The 23,999-nt window shown below is 59.2% G+C and overlaps 2 protein-coding genes across 2 annotated transcripts; both read right to left on the reverse strand.

Annotated features, from left to right (window-relative positions):
• Positions 1-10,479: 10,479 nt before the first annotated feature.
• LOC133355608 (uncharacterized) lies at positions 10,480-15,802 on the reverse strand. Its single transcript, XM_061572961.1, has 2 exons — positions 14,872-15,802; positions 10,480-11,054 (listed from the first exon to the last, which is right to left on the reverse strand). Exons 1-2 carry the CDS (start codon positions 15,796-15,798, stop codon positions 11,040-11,042), a joined length of 942 nt encoding a protein of 313 aa, XP_061428945.1. The 5' UTR covers positions 15,799-15,802; the 3' UTR covers positions 10,480-11,039.
• Positions 15,803-17,710: 1,908 nt separating this feature from the next.
• On the reverse strand, positions 17,711-23,092 carry LOC133355604 (uncharacterized). The gene is made up of 2 exons (XM_061572957.1): positions 22,103-23,092; positions 17,711-18,285 (listed from the first exon to the last, which is right to left on the reverse strand). Exons 1-2 carry the CDS (start codon positions 23,075-23,077, stop codon positions 18,271-18,273), a joined length of 990 nt encoding a protein of 329 aa, XP_061428941.1. The 5' UTR covers positions 23,078-23,092; the 3' UTR covers positions 17,711-18,270.
• Positions 23,093-23,999: the final 907 nt, after the last annotated feature.

Below are 23,999 nucleotides of genomic sequence, written 5' to 3' on the forward strand. Positions count from 1 at the left end.
CCACTTACCGTCAATAGAGTGCAGAGGTGTTACCTCACTAGGGCACATTCCATGGGCCAGAGAGAGGCCAACTGTGAATTTCGGTAAACGGATCCTGGGACACATTCCCCGGGCCCCCGGGTGGGGGGTAACCGGGGGAATGATGTCACCTGAGAGTGTTCCAGAAGGAAGGCGTGGCCAGGGCGGAGCCGGCCACGAACCGGTACATAAGCCAGAGCTCAGGGAGCTCTGGCTCAGTTATCTACACGCTGAAGACTGAAGCCTGGGCTGGAGAATAGGACCCTGGACCCCAAGCTCTACAGTCCTTCTAAGGGCTGGAGGTCAGAGAGGCCAGTAGTCAGGGAAGTATAGGTCCCTGGCAGAAAGCACCCTGGACCTCAAGCTCTACAGTCTTTCTAAGGGCTGGAGCTCAGTGAGGCCAGTGGTCAGGACCCACGGACCAGGAGGTCAGGGTCAGTTAGCCGGAGGATGATAGGGAACGGGTCACCAGAGTAGGTCCCGTATAGTCCGGAGGCCACAGCTCCCTAGGAAGCAGGTGAAGGGACCGATATACCCTTCATGCTAGGGACCCTGTAGTAAAAGACAATAAACAACGTGTGCCTCATAAAGAAGTTTATTCGTCAATCTTTACAACACTACACATGCAGGGAGCTGCTTGCTATGGTCCACTTTATGCAGTTGTATCGTCCGTATTTGTATGGCAGGGACTTCCTTGTCTGATCCGACCATGCTGCGCTTCAGTACTCTCTGCGTATAGACCAACCCTCCGGCCAAATGGCCCGTTGGATGGAAATTTTGCAAGAGGACCCGCTACGTTAACGCGGATGCGTTGTCGCGCCTTCCGCTACCGCCCGACTCATGCAGGTGCTTCGTGGGCTTGTCGCGGTGTGGGTTGCCATTTCTGACGGCCCCTGATATGGTCGCCGCAGCCATTACGGGTCCGACAGGCGAGATGCATGCGCCGGACAATCGCATTTTGGGGCTCGACCTCAGTGAGTGGGGACGCCTACAGGTAGAGGATTCCTCCCTATTGAGATTGCGGCGCCGGGATGCCCAGATGCCGAGGTCAGTTGAGCGCCCCTTTTTACGGCTCATGGATGGACTCCTCTTGTGATGGGATGTCGAGCCTCAAAAATGTTGTATTGTTGTGCCCACGAGCCTACGAGGCAGACTTGTGCACAAGGTGCACGATAAATTGATGCATTTGGGAGTAAAGAAAACGGTGTTGACTTTAAAGAGAGATTTCTATTGGCCGGGTATGGACAATGATGTACACTTGTTCGTTAAAGCTTACCCTGAATGTGCACGTTGGAAGGCGCCTGCCCAACCATACAAGGTACCGCTGCAGTCCATAAATGTTTCTCGGGTCAACGAATTGGTGGTATTGGACATTTTGGGTCCATTTCTTGTTACCCAGAGGGGGCACAAATATTTGCTGGTCGCGGTTGAGTATCTTACCCGGTGGCCGATGGCATGGCCGTTGGTCGACCAGTCGGCAGCATCCATAACTGAAGCCTTTCTACAGGGGTACATGCTGGACAAGGGTGCGCCAGAGCAGTTGCTCACTGACCAGGGTAAAACATTTTCTTCGAAGTTGTTAAAGGAGGTGTGCGACTCCCTCGGCACTAAAAGGATTTGGACTTCCCCATACCACCCACAAACAGACGGGATGGTTGAGCGTTTACATCGAACCTTGACATCCATGTTGTGTCAACAAGTGAATGTGGTGCAAACCAACTGGGATTTACACATCCTGGGTATTCTGGCTGCCTACAGATTGGCCCCACATGCCTCGATGGGGTATTCACCCTTCTATTTGATGTATGGGCGGGAGCCTGAGGCCCTCACGTTGGTGAAATTAGGCGTGCGTCCCCCAGGTAAGGCGTCGGCCATGCCGGTTCCATGCAGGTGACCCTTGAGTGATTGAGGGAGGCTCGTGAGGCCTCCATAAGTAATTCGGCACGGCGTCAGGCAGCCAACAAGCGCTTGCGGGGTACGCTACCTTCCACGAGAACCATGGCGAGAAGGTAACAAGACGTGGCTCCATTGCCCCATGGTGCCGGTGGGCATGTCACCCGAACTACATTGCCCATGGCAAGGGCCGATTTATGATGCGTCATCCCTCAACCAGAAACGGCCTGTTTCAGATGCGTCCGACGAGCCTGTCACGCTGCCCCGAGTGGATGCGCCTCAGGAGCTTGGTTCCCTTTTGCCCACAGGATCGCGCCGACTAAGGCAAGGTGAGCCGACCGGCCGGCCATCAGAGTTCGAGTTGGAGGACCAGCCGCAGCCGAGTTGTTCGTTTTGGCGCGACCGGGACCCACAAGAAGCTCATGGTTCATTGAGTAAGAAACACGGCTCTCTGGCGAGTGCTGAGCCGTCCCCTCCTCTGGCTGTGCGGGAACCGGTCCGTGGTGACGGACCGGCGGTGGAAACCCGCTCACGGAGGACTGTTTTTCATTGAGGAATGCGAGAGCGTTCAAAGAGACAGACTGCTTTGCACACACCTGCATATACATGCATATTTATTGTTGTTCTTATATTGTTGTTCTTGTTGCTGCTGTGTTTTTTTGTTATAACCTGTCACAGATTCGTGCTTATACTTAGTTGTATATAAGGTTAGCCGGGACGGCTAGACTTTTCACGGGGGGGGGGGGGGCGGAGTAACGCGCGTGGGGCAGTGTGCATGCACGTGTGAGCCGCAGACAGTGAGGTCACATCAGGGCAAACAGGTGCTGTGAGAGAAAGTAACGCGAGAGAGATGACCAATTAAGATGCATAGCCATGATTGGTTGGCTGCAAATGCAGAGTAGGCGCCTCGGAGTCTGCAGATTGAGGCAATAGCAGCCGACGCCACGTGCGGGAGGCAACGGGAGGACGCCAGCTAAATTAGGGCGTTTAATAATGAGGATAAATAGGAACGGGTGAGGCGGGGAGTTGAGTTGGTTGGATTGAAGACAAGAGGGGAGACAAGAGAAGCCCGAGCCCCGCTCTCGACACCTCGTCCTCTCTAGCGGTGATGGCTGACCCCCCACTGGAGGCAAGGGCAAGGTTGGAGAAGTGAGGGCAGACAGGCTAGCAGTAGAGAGACTAGCGGAATCGTAAGTGTGAATGCGCGAAGACTAGCAGTAGAAAGGCAAGCAGAGTACATAGCGGAAGGCTAGCAGTGGAGAAGCTCGCAGAGTATATAGCGAGAGGTTAGCAGTAGAGAAGCTAGCAGAAGATATAGTGGGAGGCTAGCAGTGGAGAAGCTAGCAGAGTGTACGGTAACAGGCTAGCAGTGGAGAGGCTGAGAGAGTGAGAGAGAGCAGGCTAGCAGTGGAGAGGCTAGGAGAGTGAGAGAGAGAGCAGGCGAGCAGTAGAGAGGCTAGGAGAGTCAGAGAGAGAGCAGGCTAGCAGTGGAGAGGCTAGGAGAGTGAGAGTGAGAGAGCAGGCTAGCAGTGGAGAGGCTGAGAGAGTGAGAGAGAGCAGGCTAGCAGTGGAGAGGCTAGGAGAGTGAGAGAACAGGCTAGCAGTGGAAAGGCTAGGAGAGTGAGAGTGAGAGAGCAGGCTAGCAGCGGAGAGGCTATGAGAGAGAGAGCAGGCTAGCAGTAGATAGGCTAGGAGAGTGAGAGAGAGAACAGGCTAGCAGTGGAGAGGCTAGGGGAGAGAGAGAGAGAGAGAGCAGGTTACCAGTGGAGAGGCTAGGAGAGTGAGAGTGAGAGAGCAGGCTAGCAGTGGAGAGGCTGAGAGAGTGAGAGAGAGCAGGCTAGCAGTGGAGAGGCTAGGAGAGTGAATGAGAGAGAGAGAACAGGCTAGCAGTGGAGATGCTAGGAGAGTGAGAGAGAGAGAGAGCAGGCTAGCAGTGGAGAGGCTAGGAGAGTGAGAGAGAGAGCAGGCTAGCAGTGGAGAGGCTGAGAGAGTGAGAGAGAGCAGGCTAGCAGTGGAGAGGCTAGGAGAGTGAGAGAACAGGCTAGCAGTGGAGAGGCTAGGAGAGTGAGAGTGAGAGAGCAGTCTAGCAGCGGAGAGGCTATGAGAGAGAGAGCAGGCTAGCAGTGAAGAGGCTAGGAGAGTGAGAGAACAGGCTAGCAGTGGAGAGGCTAGGGGAGTGAGAGAGAGAGAGCAGGCTAGCAGTGGAGAGGCTGAGAGAGTGAGAGAGAGCAGGCTAGCAGTGGAGAGGCTGAGAGAGTGAGAGAGAGCAGGCTAGCAGTGGAGAGGCTAGGAGAGTGAATGAGAGAGAGCAGGCTAGCAATGGAGAGGCTAGGAGAGTGAGAGAGAGAGCAGGCTAGCAGTGGAGAGGCTAGGAGAGTGAGAGAGAGAGAGCAGGCTAGCAGTGGAGAGGCTAGGAGAGTGAGAGAGAGAGCAGGCTAGCAGTGGAGAGGCTGAGAGAGTGAGAGAGAGCAGGCTAGCAGTGGAGAGGCTAGGAGAGTGAGAGAGCAGGCTAGCAGCGGAGAGGCTATGAGAGAGAGAGAGCAGGCTAGCAGTGGAGAGGCTAGGAGAGTGAGAGAGAGAGAGAGCAGGCTAGCAGTGGAGAGGCTAGGAGAGTGAGAGAACAGACTAGCAGTGGAGAGGCTAGGAGAGTGAGAGTGAGAGAGCAGGCTAGCAGCGGAGAGGCTATGAGAGAGAGAGCAGGCTAGCAGTGAAGAGGCTAGGAGAGTGAGAAAACAGGCTAGCAGCGGAGAGGCTATGAGAGAGAGAGCAGGCTAGCAGTGAAGAGGCTAGGAGAGTGAGAGAAAAGGCTAGCAGTGGAGAGGCTATGAGAGTGAGAGAGCAGGCTAGCAGTGGAGAGGCTGAGAGAGTGAGAGAGTAGGCTAGCAGTGGAGACGCTAGGAGAGTGAGAGAGACATCAGGCTAGCAGTGAAGAGGCTAGGAGAGTGAGAGAACAGGCTAGCAGTGGAGACGCTAGGAGAGTGAGAGAGCAGGCTAGCAGTGGAGAGGCTAGGAGAGAGAGAGCAGGCTAGCAGTGAAGAGGCTAGGAGAGTGAGAGAACAGGCTAGTCCCTGCGACTGAAAGGGGTGATTGCACAAGTCGTAAACAGGGACCAGTCCTACACCATCCCCGGACGATCCATCCACGACGGCATCTTCCTGGTCAGAGACTTCATCGCGATGTCCCAGAGGTTGGGCATCCCAATCGCGTTTCTGGCCCTTGACCAGGAAAAGGCTTTTGACAGAGTGGACCACAAATACCTGCTGGGAACCCTCAAGACCTTTGGTTTTGGAGATGAGTTTGTCCGAACGATCCGCCTACTCTACACCAAGGCGGAGTGCATGATCAAGATCAACGGCACCCTCACTGCCCCCGTCAAATTCGAGCGAGGAGTGAGACAGGGATGCCCATTGTCGGGCCAACTTTATGCACTGGCATTAGAGCCTTTCCTGAGTCTCATAAGGCGGAGACTCAGCGGCCTGGTGCTCAGGGAACCAAGTGTCAGTTTGGTCCTGACGGCATACGCCGATGACATCCTCCTCATCCTTCGTTCCCTGGATGATGTCGCCCTGCTGCACGAGTGTCAGGAGGTCTTTTCGAAGGCCTCCTCATCCAAAATGAACTGGCAAAAGTGCAGCGGCCTGCTGGTTGGAGCGTGGGACATGACCGAGTGTCCGGAGAAGGCAAAAACCATCAATTGGAGCACATCGCTGCACCACCTGGGGGTGTTCCTGGGACCAGAGGAGGAACCACCGCAAAGGAACTGGGTCGAGCTGGAGGAGAAGGTGAAGGAGCGGCTGGGCACCTGGAGTCGCCTGTGCAAGTTCCTCACCTTCAGGACAAAGACGTTGGTGGTGAACCAGCTGGTGACGTCCATGCTGTGGCACCGACTCTTCTCCCTGCACCCCCCCATGAGCCTCGTCAACGCGCTTCAGAAGCGAGTCCTCGACTTCTTCTGGTCGGGCAGAGGACACCGGGTGGCGGCTGGGGTCCTGGCCCTGCCACTGGACGAGGGCGGTCACGGGCTGGTGTGCGTGCGGAGTCAGCTGGCCACCTTCCGACTGCAGGCCGCACAAAAGTTCCTGCACGCCACCCCTGCACCAGCCTGGAGCGTCACGGCCTCCTTCCTACTCAAACAGCTGGGGGGGTCTGCAGTGCTCCAAACAACTATTCTACATGGACCTACAGGGCCTCCCACTGGGACAGCTGCCACCTTTCTACAGGAGCGTCCTGCAGACGTGGAGCTCCCTCGCCGTCAGGAGGCTGAACCACCCGCAATCGGCCGAGGATCTGGTCTTCGAACCGATCCTCAGGAACCCGCAGACAAAGCTGCCGTCCACCACCGCCACCCCCGGCATGGAGAGGCGCCTCACCAACGCGCGGCTCACCAGGATGGGAGATCTGGTGGAGCCTGGAACACGGGGCCGGTGGCTCGGACCAGCAGACATGGCCGCAAAGACAGGGCTGCAATCGCTCCGGGTGGCTGCCCGGATCCTGGCCGAAGCCAAGGGGGCCTTCTCAGCGGCAGCGGGGAGAACGCCCCCCATCGGCGTTGGGGATGACGAGGCCCCTCTCGGTCCCCCTCCACCGGAGCTCTCCATCGTGCCGCTGCATCGCCAATGCCGACAAGCGAAGGCGGATCACAACCTGTGCCGGCTGGAAAACCTACCAGAGGTGGCCTTCGCAAATGTCAAGAGGAAGGTGCTCTACTCCTACATGGTCCGGTTTCACCAACAGGACACCCTGAGGAGCCACAAGGACCATGCCTGGAGGAAAGCCCTGCCCTGCATCTCTCCGGAGAGGCCTCGCTGGAGGCAACTCTACTCCAGCCCGACGTACAACCGCATCGGCGACCTCAGCTGGAGCATCGCCCACGGCACCGTCACCACCAACGCCTCCCTGGCGTGCTTCACCGACACGTCCCCGGAGTGCCGGTTCTGCGGTAAAGTGGAGACGGTGGCGCACCAATACGTGGAGTGCAAGAGCCTGGACTCGCTGTTCAAGGTCCTGAGAAACATCCTCCTAAAGTTCAGCCTCCATTTCTCCCCGACGGTCCTCATCTTTGGATACCAAAAGGGCGACGGATCCCAACATCTTAAGGGGCTGGTCAACGTGCTCGTCGGCTACGCCAAGCTCGCCATTTACAGGGCGAGAAAGGTGGCCCTGGAGGGGAAACGTCCGGCCAGCAGCTTGGGCATCTTCCGCGCTCTGGTCGGAGCCAGGGTGTGGCTGGAGTTCCGCCATGCGCGGCTGACCCACGCAGTGCCGGCCTTCAAGGAGCAGTGGGCGATGGAGGAGGCCGTGTGCTCGGTGGCAGATGATGGGGAGCTCTGCATGCAGTTATGAGCTACCCGTCGGAGGCCGTTGGACTGCGAGAAGGGCTGCGTGCAGAACGAGAGAGAGTTAGAGAGTAAGCGAGAAAGTGAGCGAGAGAGTGAGCGAGAGGTGGGGGTTTACATAAAGCAAAGTTATAAAAAAAAATTACGAAATGATGAACGAAGCAAAGTGCCGACTACACTGAGCATCTTCTTGTTTCCACTGATCGTAAAAAAGAGAGAGAGCAGGCTAGCAGTGGAGAGGCTGAGACAGAGCGCGGAGTGAGCAAAGCGAGAGAAGTGCAAGCGGGAGAGTTGTGACGGAGTTACGTGGTGTTGAACGCGAGGAGTTCTGTTCAATAAAAAGTGACAGCGACCCGAGTGCTATTCCCGCTCACGGTCACCAACATCATTGAAGATAATCTGAACGGTCCTAGGACTCTCCAGGGTCGCCCCAAATGAGTACCTATTACGGTCTGTAAACATCGCCACTAGGGAGACAAAGGCGCCCGGGCCTGGTGAATGTGCTTGCATGTATGATGAATATGTACTGTATACATGTTCGTGAAAGTATAAACGTATGTATCTTTGGTTCTTTCGGTAAAGTCACGTAAAAAGAAAATTAATTAAATAATGGAATACGACATTTCGATTGCAACACACGCAACCGATACATTCCTGCAGTCACGAAAGCTTCAAATCAAGTTTGAACCACCTCTACGGGGAGGATGTAAGCTTATCTCTCTCTCTGTGTGTCTAAGGATGTAAGTTTGGGTATCACTGTTTGTCAAATTTCGCACTTAACTTCAAATTTTGCAATCTTTGGAGATCGTAATCAACCAGGCTATACGTTAACTGTGTGTTAGCCGACTCGCTGTGTTGCATTGCATTACATTTCCAAAATATTTGCTAAATTTAGTTTTCTCAAACTATTTCTCTCTCTAAAATTTACCAGGCTCTCATAGGGCCATTCGATCTTCTTTCCCTCGGTCGCTTCGGGGTGGATTCATTGACATGCTAATTTCTCTGATCCAGCAGCTGCCCCAACTGACCCACCTCTCTCTCTCTGCCCCAACCCCCTCTCTCTCTATTTAAGGCCTCGACACAGAGGCATTGGGTCTCTGGGTGTCTATGTTGTGTGTGTCTCTCTGTGTGTCTGTCTGTGTGTCTGTGTTGTGTGTCTCTCTCTGTGTGTCTCTGTGTTGTCTCTCTCTACTTGTGTGTCTGTCTGCGTGTCTATGTTGTGTGTGTCTCTCTCTGTGTATCTGTGTTGTCTCTCTCTCTGCTTGTGTGTCTGTCTGCGTGTCTATGTTGTGTGTCTCTCTCTGTGTGCCTCTGTGTTGTCTCTCTCCGCTTGTGTGTCTGTCTGTGTGTCTCCGTGTCTGTGTTTTGTCTCTCTCTCAAATTTAGTTCTACCTGATGACGGTTGCTTGTGTTGCAATCGAAACGTCGTATTCTATTATTTAATTTATTTATTTTCTACGTGACTTTACCGAAAGAGCCAAAGATAAATTCCTGCAGTCACGAAAGCTTCAAATCAAGTTTATAAATGTATGTATTTGGTGTTTGTGTAAAGTCAAGTATTTGCTTCTCGGTATGTGTCTGTGTTCGTGTATATGTTGCTGTCGGTACGTGTCTGTATGGGTTATTCTGTCTGTATTTATTCTACATTCATTGTTTACGTGTTTGAATTATTGTATGTCTGAATAGTTGCTCGCTAACAGCACTTGCCCCCCCCCCAACATCCTGTTATATATTGGGCGATCTGTGTATGTTTTTTGTTGTTACTTACACGCGTAGGGTATAGGTGCATGTATAATAATACAGTAATATAGCCAGTCGTATGCGTGGCGGCGCATTAGCGGTCGATCGCTCGCTCATAGGCAGCAGTGTGAAGCAGAATGTGTGTGTGTGCTAGCGATAAGGGAGGCCCTTACATTACAATGCTATTTAGTTGGTGCGCGAGCAAATATTACACGGGACTTTATCTCGCCGGTGAGTAAAAGAGGGAAGGAGCGGCGCGTGATGGGAGATGAATGCGGTGCTCACGAGATGGCTATGCGCGCTGTGTTTCATCGGGTCTGAGTGTTGTTGTTGATGTAGGATTTTATATTTTTTTGAAACGGGGGGAGGGAGATGACTGCATGATGTGCTTGCAATAGCTCTGAATTTGATCGTATTAATAACACGAGAGGCTGTCGTATGGATGTTGTTCTTGTGTGTGTGTGTTTGTGAGTGCGCTTAGGTGAGCTACGGTTACCCCGGCCACCCGAGTTCGATTCCCGCTCGCGGCCACCAACACCGGCTGACCCTTCTCTGAGCCGTTCTTGGGCCTCCCCTAGGTCGACTCAACCGCAAATGAGTACCTAGCTGTGGTGTGTAAACATCTCAACTAGGGAGACAAAGGCGGCCGGGCGTGGTGCTGGCCACCCGCTCGTGCGCCCTGCTGGCCTTCATAGCTCATCGGATTCCTCCAGGAAAAAATAAACATTCTGATTCTACTAACAGCACTTGCCCTAACAGTCTGTTAAAAACTATACGGATGGACCTTTGCCTTTATATATACGTGTATGTGTAAATATGTGTGTGTGCTTGTATTTGGCGTGTAATGGGAATGATTTAGATTTTAGGATGAAGTCCGCGCATGTGGGTTCACGAGCCCACTGGCTCCTTGATGGAGTTTCACAGATCCCTGTGTGATCCACCAACCCTCGGGTCCTAAGCGCGCATAACCACCGCGCTCCTATCTCAGCGGATCCCAATGGATATTACAGAGCATTACAGAGGATATCAAATGGAATTGTGTAAACGATAAGGGACGTGGCATGAATATGTTATAAGTGCATATACCATATATGCATTCTTACACACACCCACCCACACTCAGATCCCCTGTTCAGACAAATAGACTGATGAAGTTTTCAGTTTCATCTTCTTGGTTCTTTCGGTAAAGTCACGTAGAAGGGAAGTAATAAAATAATAAAAATAAAACATAATAAAACAATTCTCACGACGTTTCGGCCACAACACAAGCAGCTGTCCTCAGGTGAAACCAGGTCTGTCGAGGCGACAGCGTCTGAATGAAACAGCACACGTGCTTGGAGCATATATATAAGCTGGGTTGGAAGGGGGGGGGGGAAGGGCGCCTTGACAAAATAATTTGCATATCAAGAGGAATTTAGCATATTTATGGGAAATGCAGGTATGTGATTAGTACTACTGTTGTATCGTAGACGGAGGTACTCGGAGACGGAGGTTGAGTTAGGGGCTTCCGCCAGGGTTTATTAACACTTATCACTATCCCTGGTTCCCTCTTTACCCCTTCCACTATCCCCGTTCCTCCAGTGACCCCGCTTACGTTACGGGGTCTCCCTTATATACCCTCGGAGGGGTGATGTCACGTGCACTGCCCAGCGCGTGCGACCCCACGTCCCGTGAGGTCACCGCACCTGACAGCGCACACGACGCCACCACTCTCCACTACTCCTCTACATCACCCCCCCCCGTAAAAAAAAACAGCCGACCCGGCTGCAATCAACCTTAGGGCAGCACGGCCCTTCAAGCAGAACAGTAACAACAAAAAAACAAAACAAATAGAGCCCGAAGGCCTCATCCGCCGGATAGCGCCGAACGGGCGCCAGGGGCTAGGCCCGCTGAACGGCCATCAGGGCCGTCACCGGAGCCGCACCCCCCTCGAGCGGGTATGCGCTGCTGGCCCGCTCCCTCGTGCGGTGTCCGCCACCCGTGCAGGTGGGCCGTCAGCGGGCAACAGGCCCACCGCCGTGGCCTCCGGTGCCTGGGGGGTCTCTGTCGGCCTCACTCGGGAGGGGCCTGGGGGCACACACACAGGTCGGACGTCACCTCCGTCAACGAGACCCGGCCGGTCAGGCACGCCGGATACATCATCAGCCGGCCGCTCCGGAATTGGGGGTGGATCCCCCAGGGTAGATGGAACATAACGTTTGAGCCGGGACGGGTGCACTATCCACTGCCTGCGACCGAATCGAATCCGAACGCATTGCGGCCGGCGGACCTCCACAACCTCCACGGGTCCCTGCCAAGGGCGATGCAATTTGGCCGATGTGCCAACGGGGACCTGGGGACAATGCAGCCACGCTTTTTGACCCGCTACCCACGGGAGGCCAGCTGCCTGGTGTTTTGGCAGCCGCTCATTAGCCGCCTGCCGGCTTGCGGAATTCTCGGCAGCGGCCTGTCGCGCCTCGCGCAGCCGGTCAAGTGCGACCTTCAAAGGGGTCGGCACCGACGACCCCTTCTTGGAGGAGCCAACGTCCATCTGGACGTGCACCGGGGGCTCCGGTTCCCTACCGTACATTAAATAAAAAGGCGAAAATCCCGTGGAGGCATGAGGGGCCAACCGATACGCCGCCAAGACCCCCGGGACGAACAGGTCCCAGTCTGACTGGGACGTGTTCACCTGGTGGCACAGCATGGACGTAAGGGTGCGGTTCAAGCGCTCTACCATCCCATCTGACTGGGGGTGGTAGGGCGAGGTGCGGATTTTCTTGGTGCCAAGGAGGTCACACACCTCCTTGAGCAACCTAGACGAGAAATTCCGCCCCTGGTCAGTCAACAATTGTTCCGGCGCGCCCTTGTCAAACACGTATCCCTGGACGAAGGCCTCGGTGATAGAAGAGGCCAACTGATCGACCAAAGGCCATGCCATGGGCCAACGTGTGAGGTACTCAACGCCCACCAAGAGGTATTTGTGGCCCCGTTGGGATGCAGGGAATGGCCCCAAAATGTCGAGCGCCACGAGCTCATTAACGCGAGAAACCCGGATGGACTGCAGCGGGGCCCGGTCCTGGACAACTGGGGCCTTCCTCCGCGTGCAGTCGTGGCAACCCTTCAAAATCAGTGCTACGTCACCCTCAACACCCGGCCAGTAATAGTCCCGCTTAAGGGTCAATAAGGTCTTGTGGTAGCCAAGGTGCATAAGCTTCTCGTGAATGGCTCGGGTTAATTTACCACGCAGGCTAGTGGGCACAACCACACAATAGCGTTCCAATTGGGCATCCCAACGCATGAGTAGTCCGTCATGCACGGCGATCGCCGGGGCAGCCGACGAAGCTAAGCTCCGGGCGTTATGTCCGACACGGCGCCGTAGCTTCAGCAGAGAGGAATCCTCCATCTGCAAGCCGGACCATACCTCCCGGGGAAGTCCAAGGCCGAAATCTGCGGTCGACGCCGCACCTGGAGGGGTGTCCGCCTCGGCCGACGCGACCAACTGGGCCGCGGCGTCCCCTGGGGCCTTGCAACGGCTAGAGCCCAGGGCGCAAGCACACCCGCCGCCTGCCGGCAATCGGGATAAACCGTCCGCATTTCCATGCTGTGTCCCCTTCCTATGGATTACATCAAAAGGGTAATCCTGGAGCACTTCGAGCCAGCGAGACAGCTGACCCGAGGGCTGACTAATCTTCAGCAAATATTGCAGGGCCGCGTGGTCGGTTCGGACCGTAAACAGCCTACCGTACAAATATGGTCTATACAACTGAACAAAATAAACTATGGCCAAAAGCTCCCTCCGGGTCACACAATATCGCTGTTCCGTCGAGGACAGAACGCGACTGCCATAGGCTACCACCCTCTCAACCCCGTCGACCACCTGGGCCAGGACAGCCCCAATTCCCGTGTCGCTGGCATCGGTATCGAGCAGGAAGGGTTTCGTAAAATCCGGGTACCCCAAGGGCGGCGCATCCGCCAAGGCCGTGCGAAGCGCCGCAAAAGCCGCCTCCTCCTCCGCGCCCCAGTGAAACCTTTGTCCTTTGGCGGAAAGGGCGTGCAGTGGCTTCGCAATTGTCGCAAAATCGCGGACAAACCGGCGATAGTACGATGCGAATCCAACGAAGCTACGCACCTCCGCGACAGATGTGGGAGTCGGCCACGTCCGGACACAAGCCGTTTTATCCGGGTCCGTGGCGACACCTGACGTGCTAACAATGTGTCCCAAATACCTCACCGATGGTTGTAGCAAGTGGCATTTCTGGGGTTTGAATTTCAAGCCAGCAGCACGCACTTTGACGAACACCGCCTCAAGGCGTTGCAAGTGCTCGCCAAACGTACGGCCAAAAACAATAACGTCATCCAAGTAGATTAGACAAGACTCCCACTGCAGCCCCGCCAAGACCATCTCCATGAGACGCTGGAAGGTGGCCGGGGCCGAATGGAGACCCATAGGAAGCCGATTGAACTCGAACAACCCCTGGGGCGTGCGGAACGCTGTTTTGGGTCTAGAGGCCTCATCCAGTGGCAATTGCCAGAAGCCGGAGAGCAAATCTAAAGTCGAAAAGAACCGCGCGCCCGAGAGGGCGTCCAAGGAATCATCCATGCGAGGCAATGGATATGCATCAGCCACCGAGATCTTGTTCAATCTACGAAAATCGACGCAGAACCGGAGACTCCCGTTCCGTTTCTTGACTAGCACAATGGGGGCACCCCAAGGGCTAGTAGATGGGGAGATGATGTCCGCCGCCAACATTTCCTCGACAGCCGAGCGGACATGATCTTTTTCCGCTGGGCTAAAGCGGTGGGAATTAAGTCGAATGGGGGCCGCGTCGCCCGTGTCTATGTGGTGGTCCAAAAGAGTAGTGCGACCCAGATCAAACTTACTTTGGCTGAACACATCGGTGAACCGTTCGATGAGGTCGCGGAGTTGCCGACGTTCCCCGAAGGACAACGAGGCATTCTCGTCGCACAACGTGGCGATCCATGATGCGTCGGGGTCTCCCGTGCGCATCACGCCCGCCACGACCCCTCCATCCGGGGCAGCGCTCTCGGGTGGAGGAGCCGGGGTTGCGTGTGCCAGGACGGCGCCGGCCGGGACTATGACCGGCAAGGGTCCCGAATTGAGGACCTGCAAAAAAAGGTCCTGGCCCCCCGACACGGCTGTCAAGGCGCCCACCAACCCCTTCGTCCTTGAAAAGTAGCTTGACGGGGACAGGAGGATACCCGTCTCCGTGGAGCCCATTTCGAGCGGTTTGCACAACCTAAGGGGTATCAGGATTTGTGACGCCGGTGGTACGGTCACCGGCACTTTATTCAAGGCCCGTACACCGGCGACCAAGGGAGACAGGACGGTAGGTGATTGTAGGAATTGCAGCCGCCTCCCTGACGGCATTTCCACACAGCCCTGGTCAACGAGAATTCGGATGGGCATCCTAGACAAAAAGTCGGTCCCCAAGAGGCATGGCACTGCCAAGGTCCTGGAGACCAAAATCGGCCCGGCCAACTCAATCTCGTCAACCCGAACCGACGTTACAACGTGGCCCAGGATGCCCAAACTGCCGCCGTTCGCAGCGACACAAGCCCCGCGAACCGGCCTTAATGGACCCACGCTGCGGGGTAGCAGCCCAAAAATGGCCTCAGAAATAATGGTGGCCGACGCCCCCGTATCCACCAGGAGGCGAACGTGCACCCCTTGCACATATCCTGCCACCGCTGAGGAGCCGGCAGCTGCCGCCACCATCCTATGCGCAAGCGCATCCCAGTGGCGGGTCTGTCTGGGCCATTGAGGGGGTGATGACGATGGTGCACCCGACCCTTCGAGGACAACCCCATGACGATGGGCCCTAGCCCCGCTAGATGCATGAGGTGAAGGGAGCGGCCGCGCAGATGATGCGTCGCGACTCGCCTGGGGCCCCGAACCCGATGCCAAGGAGGGTCTGGGAGAAGGTGGAGTCCCTTTTCCAAAGGCCCCCGGGGCATTCCGGCAGCCCCGCTCAATGTGGCCCCGCTGACCACAGCGGAAGCAGGCCACCGTGTCCGCCTCCTGTGGACGGGAAGGTCCCGGCCGCCCCCGCTGCTCCGGACGGCGACCACCCGTCCCCCTTCCTCGACGATCGGGCATCGCCAGGGCCGCGAGGGTGTCCCCCCCGTCCGGCGCCAGGATCCCCGCACACGCCGCCATCTGAGGCCGTTGGCGGAGGGAGAGGTGCGCCTGAATGTTTTCTGCGACCGCCAAGGATGTGATCTGCCGATCATTGTTGATCGACAGAGCAATTCCTAGCTCCCTTGCCAGGTCAAGCAGCTTCCCCAAGGCCATAGAATCAAGTGCCCTGCCGTACAGGTCAGGGTATGCAGCCTGCGCCAGGGCCAGGAGCGAGCAGCGGAAGGCCAGCGGCAGTTCCCCCTCCTCCCGCCGCCGCAATGAAAACTTTAGCTGCGCGGTGGACGGCGGCTCAAAAACGTTGGCCATTTGGATATAGGCCGCCGGGAGTGTAGCCCGATTGGCCGGATGGATGGACTTGAAGGCCTGCAGAGCCCTTTCGTCCAAGCAGGTCGGAAGCGCCGGCAAGGCCTCCTCCATGGACCAGCCGACCGACATGTATGCCGCGTCGAACCGGTCCTGGAAGGCCGACCAGTCGCCCCCTTGCGCGACAAACGGCGCAACGTCGGGTAACCTGCGCTGCCATTGGCCGCGCGGCGCCGCGAGGTGTGGAAGCCAAGCGGCACCTGCGGGCCACCCAGCGGACGCGACGTGTTGCGGCGGTGGCAGCATTGCGGCTCCCGCGGGCCACGCCGAAGACGCGGAAAGGTGCGGTGGTGCTGCGGCCCCCATGGGCCACGCCGTAGGCACAGCGAATTGTGGCTGAGTTGCGGCCCCCATGGGCCACGCCGTAGGCGCAGCGAATTGTGGCTGAGTTGCGGCCCCCATGGGCCACGTCGTAGGCGCAGCGAATTGTGGCTGAGTTGCGGCCCCCATGGGCCACGCCGTAGGCGCAGCGAATTGTGGCTGAGTTGCGGCCCCCATGGGCCACGCCGTAGGCGCAGCGAATTGTGGCTGAGTTGCGGCCCCCATGGGCCACTCCGTAGGCGCAGCGAATTGTGGCTGAGTTGCGGCCCCCTTGGGCCACGCCGTAGGCGCAGCGAATTGTGGCTGAGTTGCGGCCCCCATGGGCCACGCCGTAGGCGCAGCGAATTGTGGCTGAGTTGCGGCCCCCATGGGCCACGCCGTAGACGCAGCAAAGTGTGAAGGCGCCTGCGCTTTCGCGACCCACCGGTCAGCGGCGGCGTACGAAGCCACGGCGTCGTCCCGCGACGCGGCGAGGGACCACGGCGTTGCAGCCTCAACGGGCCACGCCGAAGACGCGGCGGTGTAATTCGGGCCTGCAGCGGCCCCCGCGGCCCACCCCGCCGGCGCAGCGAGGTGCGGGACAGCGGCCGCAGCCGCGGCAACCTCTCGCGATGCGGCGAGGCACCACGGCGTTGCGGCCTCCCCGGGCCACGCCGAAGACGCGGCGGTAAAACACGGAGCCGCGGTGGCCCCCGCGGCCCTCCCCGCCGGCGCAGCGAGGTGCGGGACAGCGGCCGCAGCCGCGGCAACCTCTCGCGACGCGGCGAGGCGCCACGGCGTTGCAGCCTCCATGGGCCACGCCGAAGACGCGGCAGAATAACACGCAGCTGCGGCGTCATCCATGAGAAGGGACGCAGGCACGGCGAGGTGCAGAGCCGCGGCATCGCCGGTGTCCGGCCCCGTGAGCGCAGCGACAGGTTGAGCCGCGGCAGCACCCGCGGCCCATTCCGGCGGCACAGCGATGTACGGGGCAGCAGCAGCCGCCGCTGCCCACCCCGGCGGCCCGGCGAGGACGGCACGCGCGTACTTACCCTGGGCCCCCCCGGCGGGCGCCGCTTGATGTAGAGCCGCGTCGTCGCCGGCGGCTGGTCTCGCAGGAGCGGCGTGCCGAGAAATCCCGGCCGCGTCGGTGGAGAGACGCGGCGTCGCGGTCGCCATGGCAGCCGTAGCAGCGGCCGCATATGGCTCCCGAGCCAACATGGCCGCCGCGGATTGCGTCGCAGCCAACATGGCGGCCATTTCCGGTGGAGCGGTCGCTGGGGCCCCCCCGGCGGGTGCAGCTTGATGTAGAGCCGCGTCGTCGCCGGCGGCTGGTCTCGCAGGAGCGGCGTGCCGAGAAATCCCGGCCGCGTCGGTGGAGAGACGCGGCGTCGCGGTCGCCATGGCAGCCGTAGCAGCGGCCGCATATAGCTCCCGAGCCAACATGGCCGCCGCGGATTGCGTCGCAGCCAACATGGCGGCCATTTCCGGTGGAGCGGTCGCTGGGAAAACTGCGGCGCTTTCAACGTTGGCAGTTGACAGTTGCTCCCGTCCCGCGTGCGGGGCGGTTGGCTGCGTCCGCGCCTCCACCTCGGCCAACCTGGCGGTCAGCTGCCCCACCGCCTGCAGGAGCTGCTGCAGCAGAGCTGCGGGGACGCTCTCCGTCTCTGGCGGCGGCGGTGAGCTGGCACTCCCCGCAGCCGACTCCTCCCGCTCCGGCCCGCTCGTCTCCACGGGAACCGTCACCGGGGTCCCGGGCTCCGGGGTCACTGCTGGAGCCTCCTCTCCGCCTTCGGCACCCTCCAAGTCATGTGCCGGTGGGTTCCTACGCCGTGCGCCCGCTTTATACATGTTGGCGACGGTGTAAACTTCTGACACCAGTTGTTGTATCGTAGACGGAGGTACTCGGAGACGGAGGTTGAGTTAGGGGCTTCCGCCAGGGTTTATTAACACTTATCACTATCCCTGGTTCCCTCTTTACCCCTTCCACTATCCCCGTTCCTCCAGTGACCCCGCTTACGTTACGGGGTCTCCCTTATATACCCTCGGAGGGGTGATGTCACGTGCACTGCCCAGCGCGTGCGACCCCACGTCCCGTGAGGTCACCGCACCTGACAGCGCACACGACGCCACCACTCTCCACTACTCCTCTACATCACCCCCCCCCGTAAAAAAAAACAGCCGACCCGGCTGCAATCAACCTTAGGGCAGCACGGCCCTTCAAGCAGAACAGTAACAACAAAAAAACAAAACAAATAGAGCCCGAAGGCCTCATCCGCCGGATAGCGCCGAACGGGCGCCAGGGGCTAGGCCCGCTGAACGGCCATCAGGGCCGTCACCGGAGCCGCACCCCCCTCGAGCGGGTATGCGCTGCTGGCCCGCTCCCTCGTGCGGTGTCCGCCACCCGTGCAGGTGGGCCGTCAGCGGGCAACAGGCCCACCGCCGTGGCCTCCGGTGCCTGGGGGGTCTCTGTCGGCCTCACTCGGGAGGGGCCTGGGGGCACACACACAGGTCGGACGTCACCTCCGTCAACGAGACCCGGCCGGTCAGGCACGCCGGATACATCATCAGCCGGCCGCTCCGGAATTGGGGGTGGATCCCCCAGGGTAGATGGAACATAACGTTTGAGCCGGGACGGGTGCACTATCCACTGCCTGCGACCGAATCGAATCCGGACGCATTGCGGCCGGCGGACCTCCACAACCTCCACGGGTCCCTGCCAAGGGCGATGCAATTTGGCCGATGTGCCAACGGGGACCTGGGGACAATGCAGCCACGCTTTTTGACCCGCTACCCACGGGAGGCCAGCTGCCTGGTGTTTTGGCAGCCGCTCATTAGCCGCCTGCCGGCTTGCGGAATTCTCGGCAGCGGCCTGTCGCGCCTCGCGCAGCCGGTCAAGTGCGACCTTCAAAGGGGTCGGCACCGACGACCCCTTCTTGGAGGAGCTAACGTCCATCTGGACGTGCACCGGGGGCTCCGGTTCCCTACCGTACATTAAATAAAAAGGCGAAAATCCCGTGGAGGCATGAGGGGCCAACCGATACGCCGCCAAGACCCCCGGGACGAACAGGTCCCAGTCTGACTGGGACGTGTTCACCTGGTGGCACAGCATGGACGTAAGGGTGCGGTTCAAGCGCTCTACCATCCCATCTGACTGGGGGTGGTAGGGCGAGGTGCGGATTTTCTTGGTGCCAAGGAGGTCACACACCTCCTTGAGCAACCTAGACGAGAAATTCCGCCCCTGGTCAGTCAACAATTGTTCCGGCGCGCCCTTGTCAAACACGTATCCCTGGACGAAGGCCTCGGTGATAGAAGAGGCCAACTGATCGACCAAAGGCCATGCCATGGGCCAACGTGTGAGGTACTCAACGCCCACCAAGAGGTATTTGTGGCCCCGTTGGGATGCAGGGAATGGCCCCAAAATGTCGAGCGCCACGAGCTCATTAACGCGAGAAACCCGGATGGACTGCAGCGGGGCCCGGTCCTGGACAACTGGGGCCTTCCTCCGCGCGCAGTCGTGGCAACCCTTCAAAATCAGTGCTACGTCACCCTCAACACCCGGCCAGTAATAGTCCCGCTTAAGGGTCAATAAGGTCTTGTGGTAGCCAAGGTGCATAAGCTTCTCGTGAATGGCTCGGGTTAATTTACCACGCAGGCTAGTGGGCACAACCACACAATAGCGTTCCAATTGGGCATCCCAACGCATGAGTAGTCCGTCATGCACGGCGATCGCCGGGGCAGCCGACGAAGCTAAGCTCCGGGCGTTATGTCCGACACGGCGCCGTAGCTTCAACAGAGAGGAATCCTCCATCTGCAAGCCGGACCATACCTCCCGGGGAAGTCCAAGGCCGAAATCTGCGGTCGACGCCGCACCTGGAGGGGTGTCCGCCTCGGCCGACGCGACCAACTGGGCCGCGGCGTCCCCTGGGGCCTTGCAACGGCTAGAGCCCAGGGCGCAAGCACACCCGCCGCCTGCCGGCAATCGGGATAAACCGTCCGCATTTCCATGCTGTGTCCCCTTCCTATGGATTACATCAAAAGGGTAATCCTGGAGCACTTCGAGCCAGCGAGACAGCTGACCCGAGGGCTGACTAATCTTCAGCGAATATTGCAGGGCCGCGTGGTCGGTTCGGACCGTAAACAGCCTACCGTACAAATATGGTCTATACAACTGAACAAAATAAACTATGGCCAAAAGCTCCCTCCGGGTCACACAATATCGCTGTTCCGTCGAGGACAGAACGCGACTGCCATAGGCTACCACCCTCTCAACCCCGTCGACCACCTGGGCCAGGACAGCCCCAATTCCCGTGTCGCTGGCATCGGTATCGAGCAGGAAGGGTTTCGTAAAATCCGGGTACCCCAAGGGCGGCGCATCCGCCAAGGCCGTGCGAAGCGCCGCAAAAGCCGCCTCCTCCTCCGCGCCCCAGTGAAACCTTTGTCCTTTGGCGGAAAGGGCGTGCAGTGGCTTCGCAATTGTCGCAAAATCGCGGACAAACCGGCGATAGTACGATGCGAATCCAACGAAGCTACGCACCTCCGCGACAGATGTGGGAGTCGGCCACGTCCGGACACAAGCCGTTTTATCCGGGTCCGTGGCGACACCTGACGTGCTAACAATGTGTCCCAAATACCTCACCGATGGTTGTAGCAAGTGGCATTTCTGGGGTTTGAATTTCAAGCCAGCAGCACGCACTTTGACGAACACCGCCTCAAGGCGTTGCAAGTGCTCGCCAAACGTACGGCCAAAAACAATAACGTCATCCAAGTAGATTAGACAAGACTCCCACTGCAGCCCCGCCAAGACCATCTCCATGAGACGCTGGAAGGTGGCCGGGGCCGAATGGAGACCCATAGGAAGCCGATTGAACTCGAACAACCCCTGGGGCGTGCGGAACGCTGTTTTGGGTCTAGAGGCCTCATCCAGTGGCAATTGCCAGAAGCCGGAGAGCAAATCTAAAGTCGAAAAGAACCGCGCGCCCGAGAGGGCGTCCAAGGAATCATCCATGCGAGGCAATGGATATGCATCAGCCACCGAGATCTTGTTCAATCTACGAAAATCGACGCAGAACCGGAGACTCCCGTCCTGTTTCTTGACTAGCACAATGGGGGCACCCCAAGGGCTAGTAGATGGGGAGATGATGTCCGCCGCCAACATTTCCTCGACAGCCGAGCGGACATGATCTTTTTCCGCTGGGCTAAAGCGGTGGGAATTAAGTCGAATGGGGGCCGCGTCGCCCGTGTCTATGTGGTGGTCCAAAAGAGTAGTGCGACCCAGATCAAACTTACTTTGGCTGAACACATCGGTGAACCGTTCGATGAGGTCGCGGAGTTGCCGACGTTCCCCGAAGGACAACGAGGCATTCTCGTCGCACAACGTGGCGATCCATGATGCGTCGGGGTCTCCCGTGCGCATCACGCCCGCCACGACCCCTCCATCCGGGGCAGCGCTCTCGGGTGGAGGAGCCGGGGTTGCGTGTGCCAGGACGGCGCCGGCCGGGACTATGACCGGCAAGGGTCCCGAATTGAGGACCTGCAAAAAAAGGTCCTGGCCCCCCGACACGGCTGTCAAGGCGCCCACCAACCCCTTCGTCCTTGAAAAGTAGCTTGACGGGGACAGGAGGATACCCGTCTCCGTGGAGCCCATTTCGAGCGGTTTGCGCAACCTAAGGGGTATCAGGATTTGTGACGCCGGTGGTACGGTCACCGGCACTTTATTCAAGGCCCGTACACCGGCGACCAAGGGAGACAGGACGGTAGGTGATTGTAGGAATTGCAGCCGCCTCCCTGACGGCATTTCCACACAGCCCTGGTCAACGAGAATTCGGATGGGCATCCTAGACAAAAAGTCGGTCCCCAAGAGGCATGGCACTGCCAAGGTCCTGGAGACCAAAATCGGCCCGGCCAACTCAATCTCGTCAACCCGAACCGACGCTACAACGTGGCCCAGGATGCCCAAACTGCCGCCGTTCGCGGCGACACAAGCCCCGCGAACCGGCCTTAATGGACCCACGCTGCGGGGTAGCAGCCCAAAAATGGCCTCAGAAATAATGGTGGCCGACGCCCCCGTATCCACCAGGAGGCGAACGTGCACCCCTTGCACATATCCTGCCACCGCTGAGGAGCCGGCAGCTGCCGCCACCATCCTATGCGCAAGCGCATCCCAGTGGCGGGTCTGTCTGGGCCATTGAGGGGGTGATGACGATGGTGCACCCGACCCTTCGAGGACAACCCCATGACGATGGGCCCTAGCCCCGCTAGATGCATGAGGTGAAGGGAGCGGCCGCGCAGATGATGCGTCGCGACTCGCCTGGGGCCCCGAACCCGATGCCAAGGAGGGTCTGGGAGAAGGTGGAGTCCCTTTTCCAAAGGCCCCCGGGGCATTCCGGCAGCCCCGCTCAATGTGGCCCCGCTGACCACAGCGGAAGCAGGCCACCGTGTCCGCCTCCTGTGGACGGGAAGGTCCCGGCCGCCCCCGCTGCTCCGGACGGCGACCACCCGTCCCCCTTCCTCGACGATCGGGCATCGCCAGGGCCGCGAGGGTGTCCCCCCCGTCCGGCGCCAGGATCCCCGCACACGCCGCCATCTGAGGCCGTTGGCGGAGGGAGAGGTGCGCCTGAATGTTTTCTGCGACCGCCAAGGATGTGATCTGCCGATCATTGTTGATCGACAGAGCAATTCCTAGCTCCCTTGCCAGGTCAAGCAGCTTCCCCAAGGCCATAGAATCAAGTGCCCTGCCGTACAGGTCAGGGTATGCAGCCTGCGCCAGGGCCAGGAGCGAGCAGCGGAAGGCCAGCGGCAGTTCCCCCTCCTCCCGCCGCCGCAATGAAAACTTTAGCTGCGCGGTGGACGGCGGCTCAAAAACGTTGGCCATTTGGATATAGGCCGCCGGGAGTGTAGCCCGATTGGCCGGATGGATGGACTTGAAGGCCTGCAGAGCCCTTTCGTCCAAGCAGGTCGGAAGCGCCGGCAAGGCCTCCTCCATGGACCAGCCGACCGACATGTATGCCGCGTCGAACCGGTCCTGGAAGGCCGACCAGTCGCCCCCTTGCGCGACAAACGGCGCAACGTCGGGTAACCTGCGCTGCCATTGGCCGCGCGGCGCCGCGAGGTGTGGAAGCCAAGCGGCACCTGCGGGCCACCCAGCGGACGCGACGTGTTGCGGCGGTGGCAGCATTGCGGCTCCCGCGGGCCACGCCGAAGACGCGGAAAGGTGCGGTGGTGCTGCGGCCCCCATGGGCCACGCCGTAGGCGCAGCGAATTGTGGCTGAGTTGCGGCCCCCATGGGCCACGCCGTAGGCGCAGCGAATTGTGGCTGAGTTGCGGCCCCCATGGGCCACGTCGTAGGCGCAGCGAATTGTGGCTGAGTTGCGGCCCCCATGGGCCACGCCGTAGGCGCAGCGAATTGTGGCTGAGTTGCGGCCCCCATGGGCCACGCCGTAGGCGCAGCGAATTGTGGCTGAGTTGCGGCCCCCATGGGCCACTCCGTAGGCGCAGCGAATTGTGGCTGAGTTGCGGCCCCCTTGGGCCACGCCGTAGGCGCAGCGAATTGTGGCTGAGTTGCGGCCCCCATGGGCCACGCCGTAGGCGCAGCGAATTGTGGCTGAGTTGCGGCCCCCATGGGCCACGCCGTAGACGCAGCAAAGTGTGAAGGCGCCTGCGCTTTCGCGACCCACCGGTCAGCGGCGGCGTACGAAGCCACGGCGTCGTCCCGCGACGCGGCGAGGGACCACGGCGTTGCAGCCTCAACGGGCCACGCCGAAGACGCGGCGGTGTAATTCGGGCCTGCAGCGGCCCCCGCGGCCCACCCCGCCGGCGCAGCGAGGTGCGGGACAGCGGCCGCAGCCGCGGCAACCTCTCGCGATGCGGCGAAGGCACCACGGCGTTGCGGCCTCCCCGGGCCACGCCGAAGACGCGGCGGTAAAACACGGAGCCGCGGTGGCCCCCGCGGCCCTCCCCGCCGGCGCAGCGAGGTGCGGGACAGCGGCCGCAGCCGCGGCAACCTCTCGCGACGCGGCGAGGCGCCACGGCGTTGCAGCCTCCATGGGCCACGCCGAAGACGCGGCAGAATAACACGCAGCTGCGGCGTCATCCATGAGAAGGGACGCAGGCACGGCGAGGTGCAGAGCCGCGGCATCGCCGGTGTCCGGCCCCGTGAGCGCAGCGACAGGTTGAGCCGCGGCAGCACCCGCGGCCCATTCCGGCGG

The sequence above is a fragment of the Lethenteron reissneri genome, chromosome 51 (assembly GCF_015708825.2).
Source record: "Lethenteron reissneri isolate LAM-NWPU_2019-01 chromosome 51, ASM1570882v1, whole genome shotgun sequence".
Classification (NCBI taxonomy): Eukaryota; Metazoa; Chordata; class Hyperoartia; order Petromyzontiformes; family Petromyzontidae; genus Lethenteron; species Lethenteron reissneri.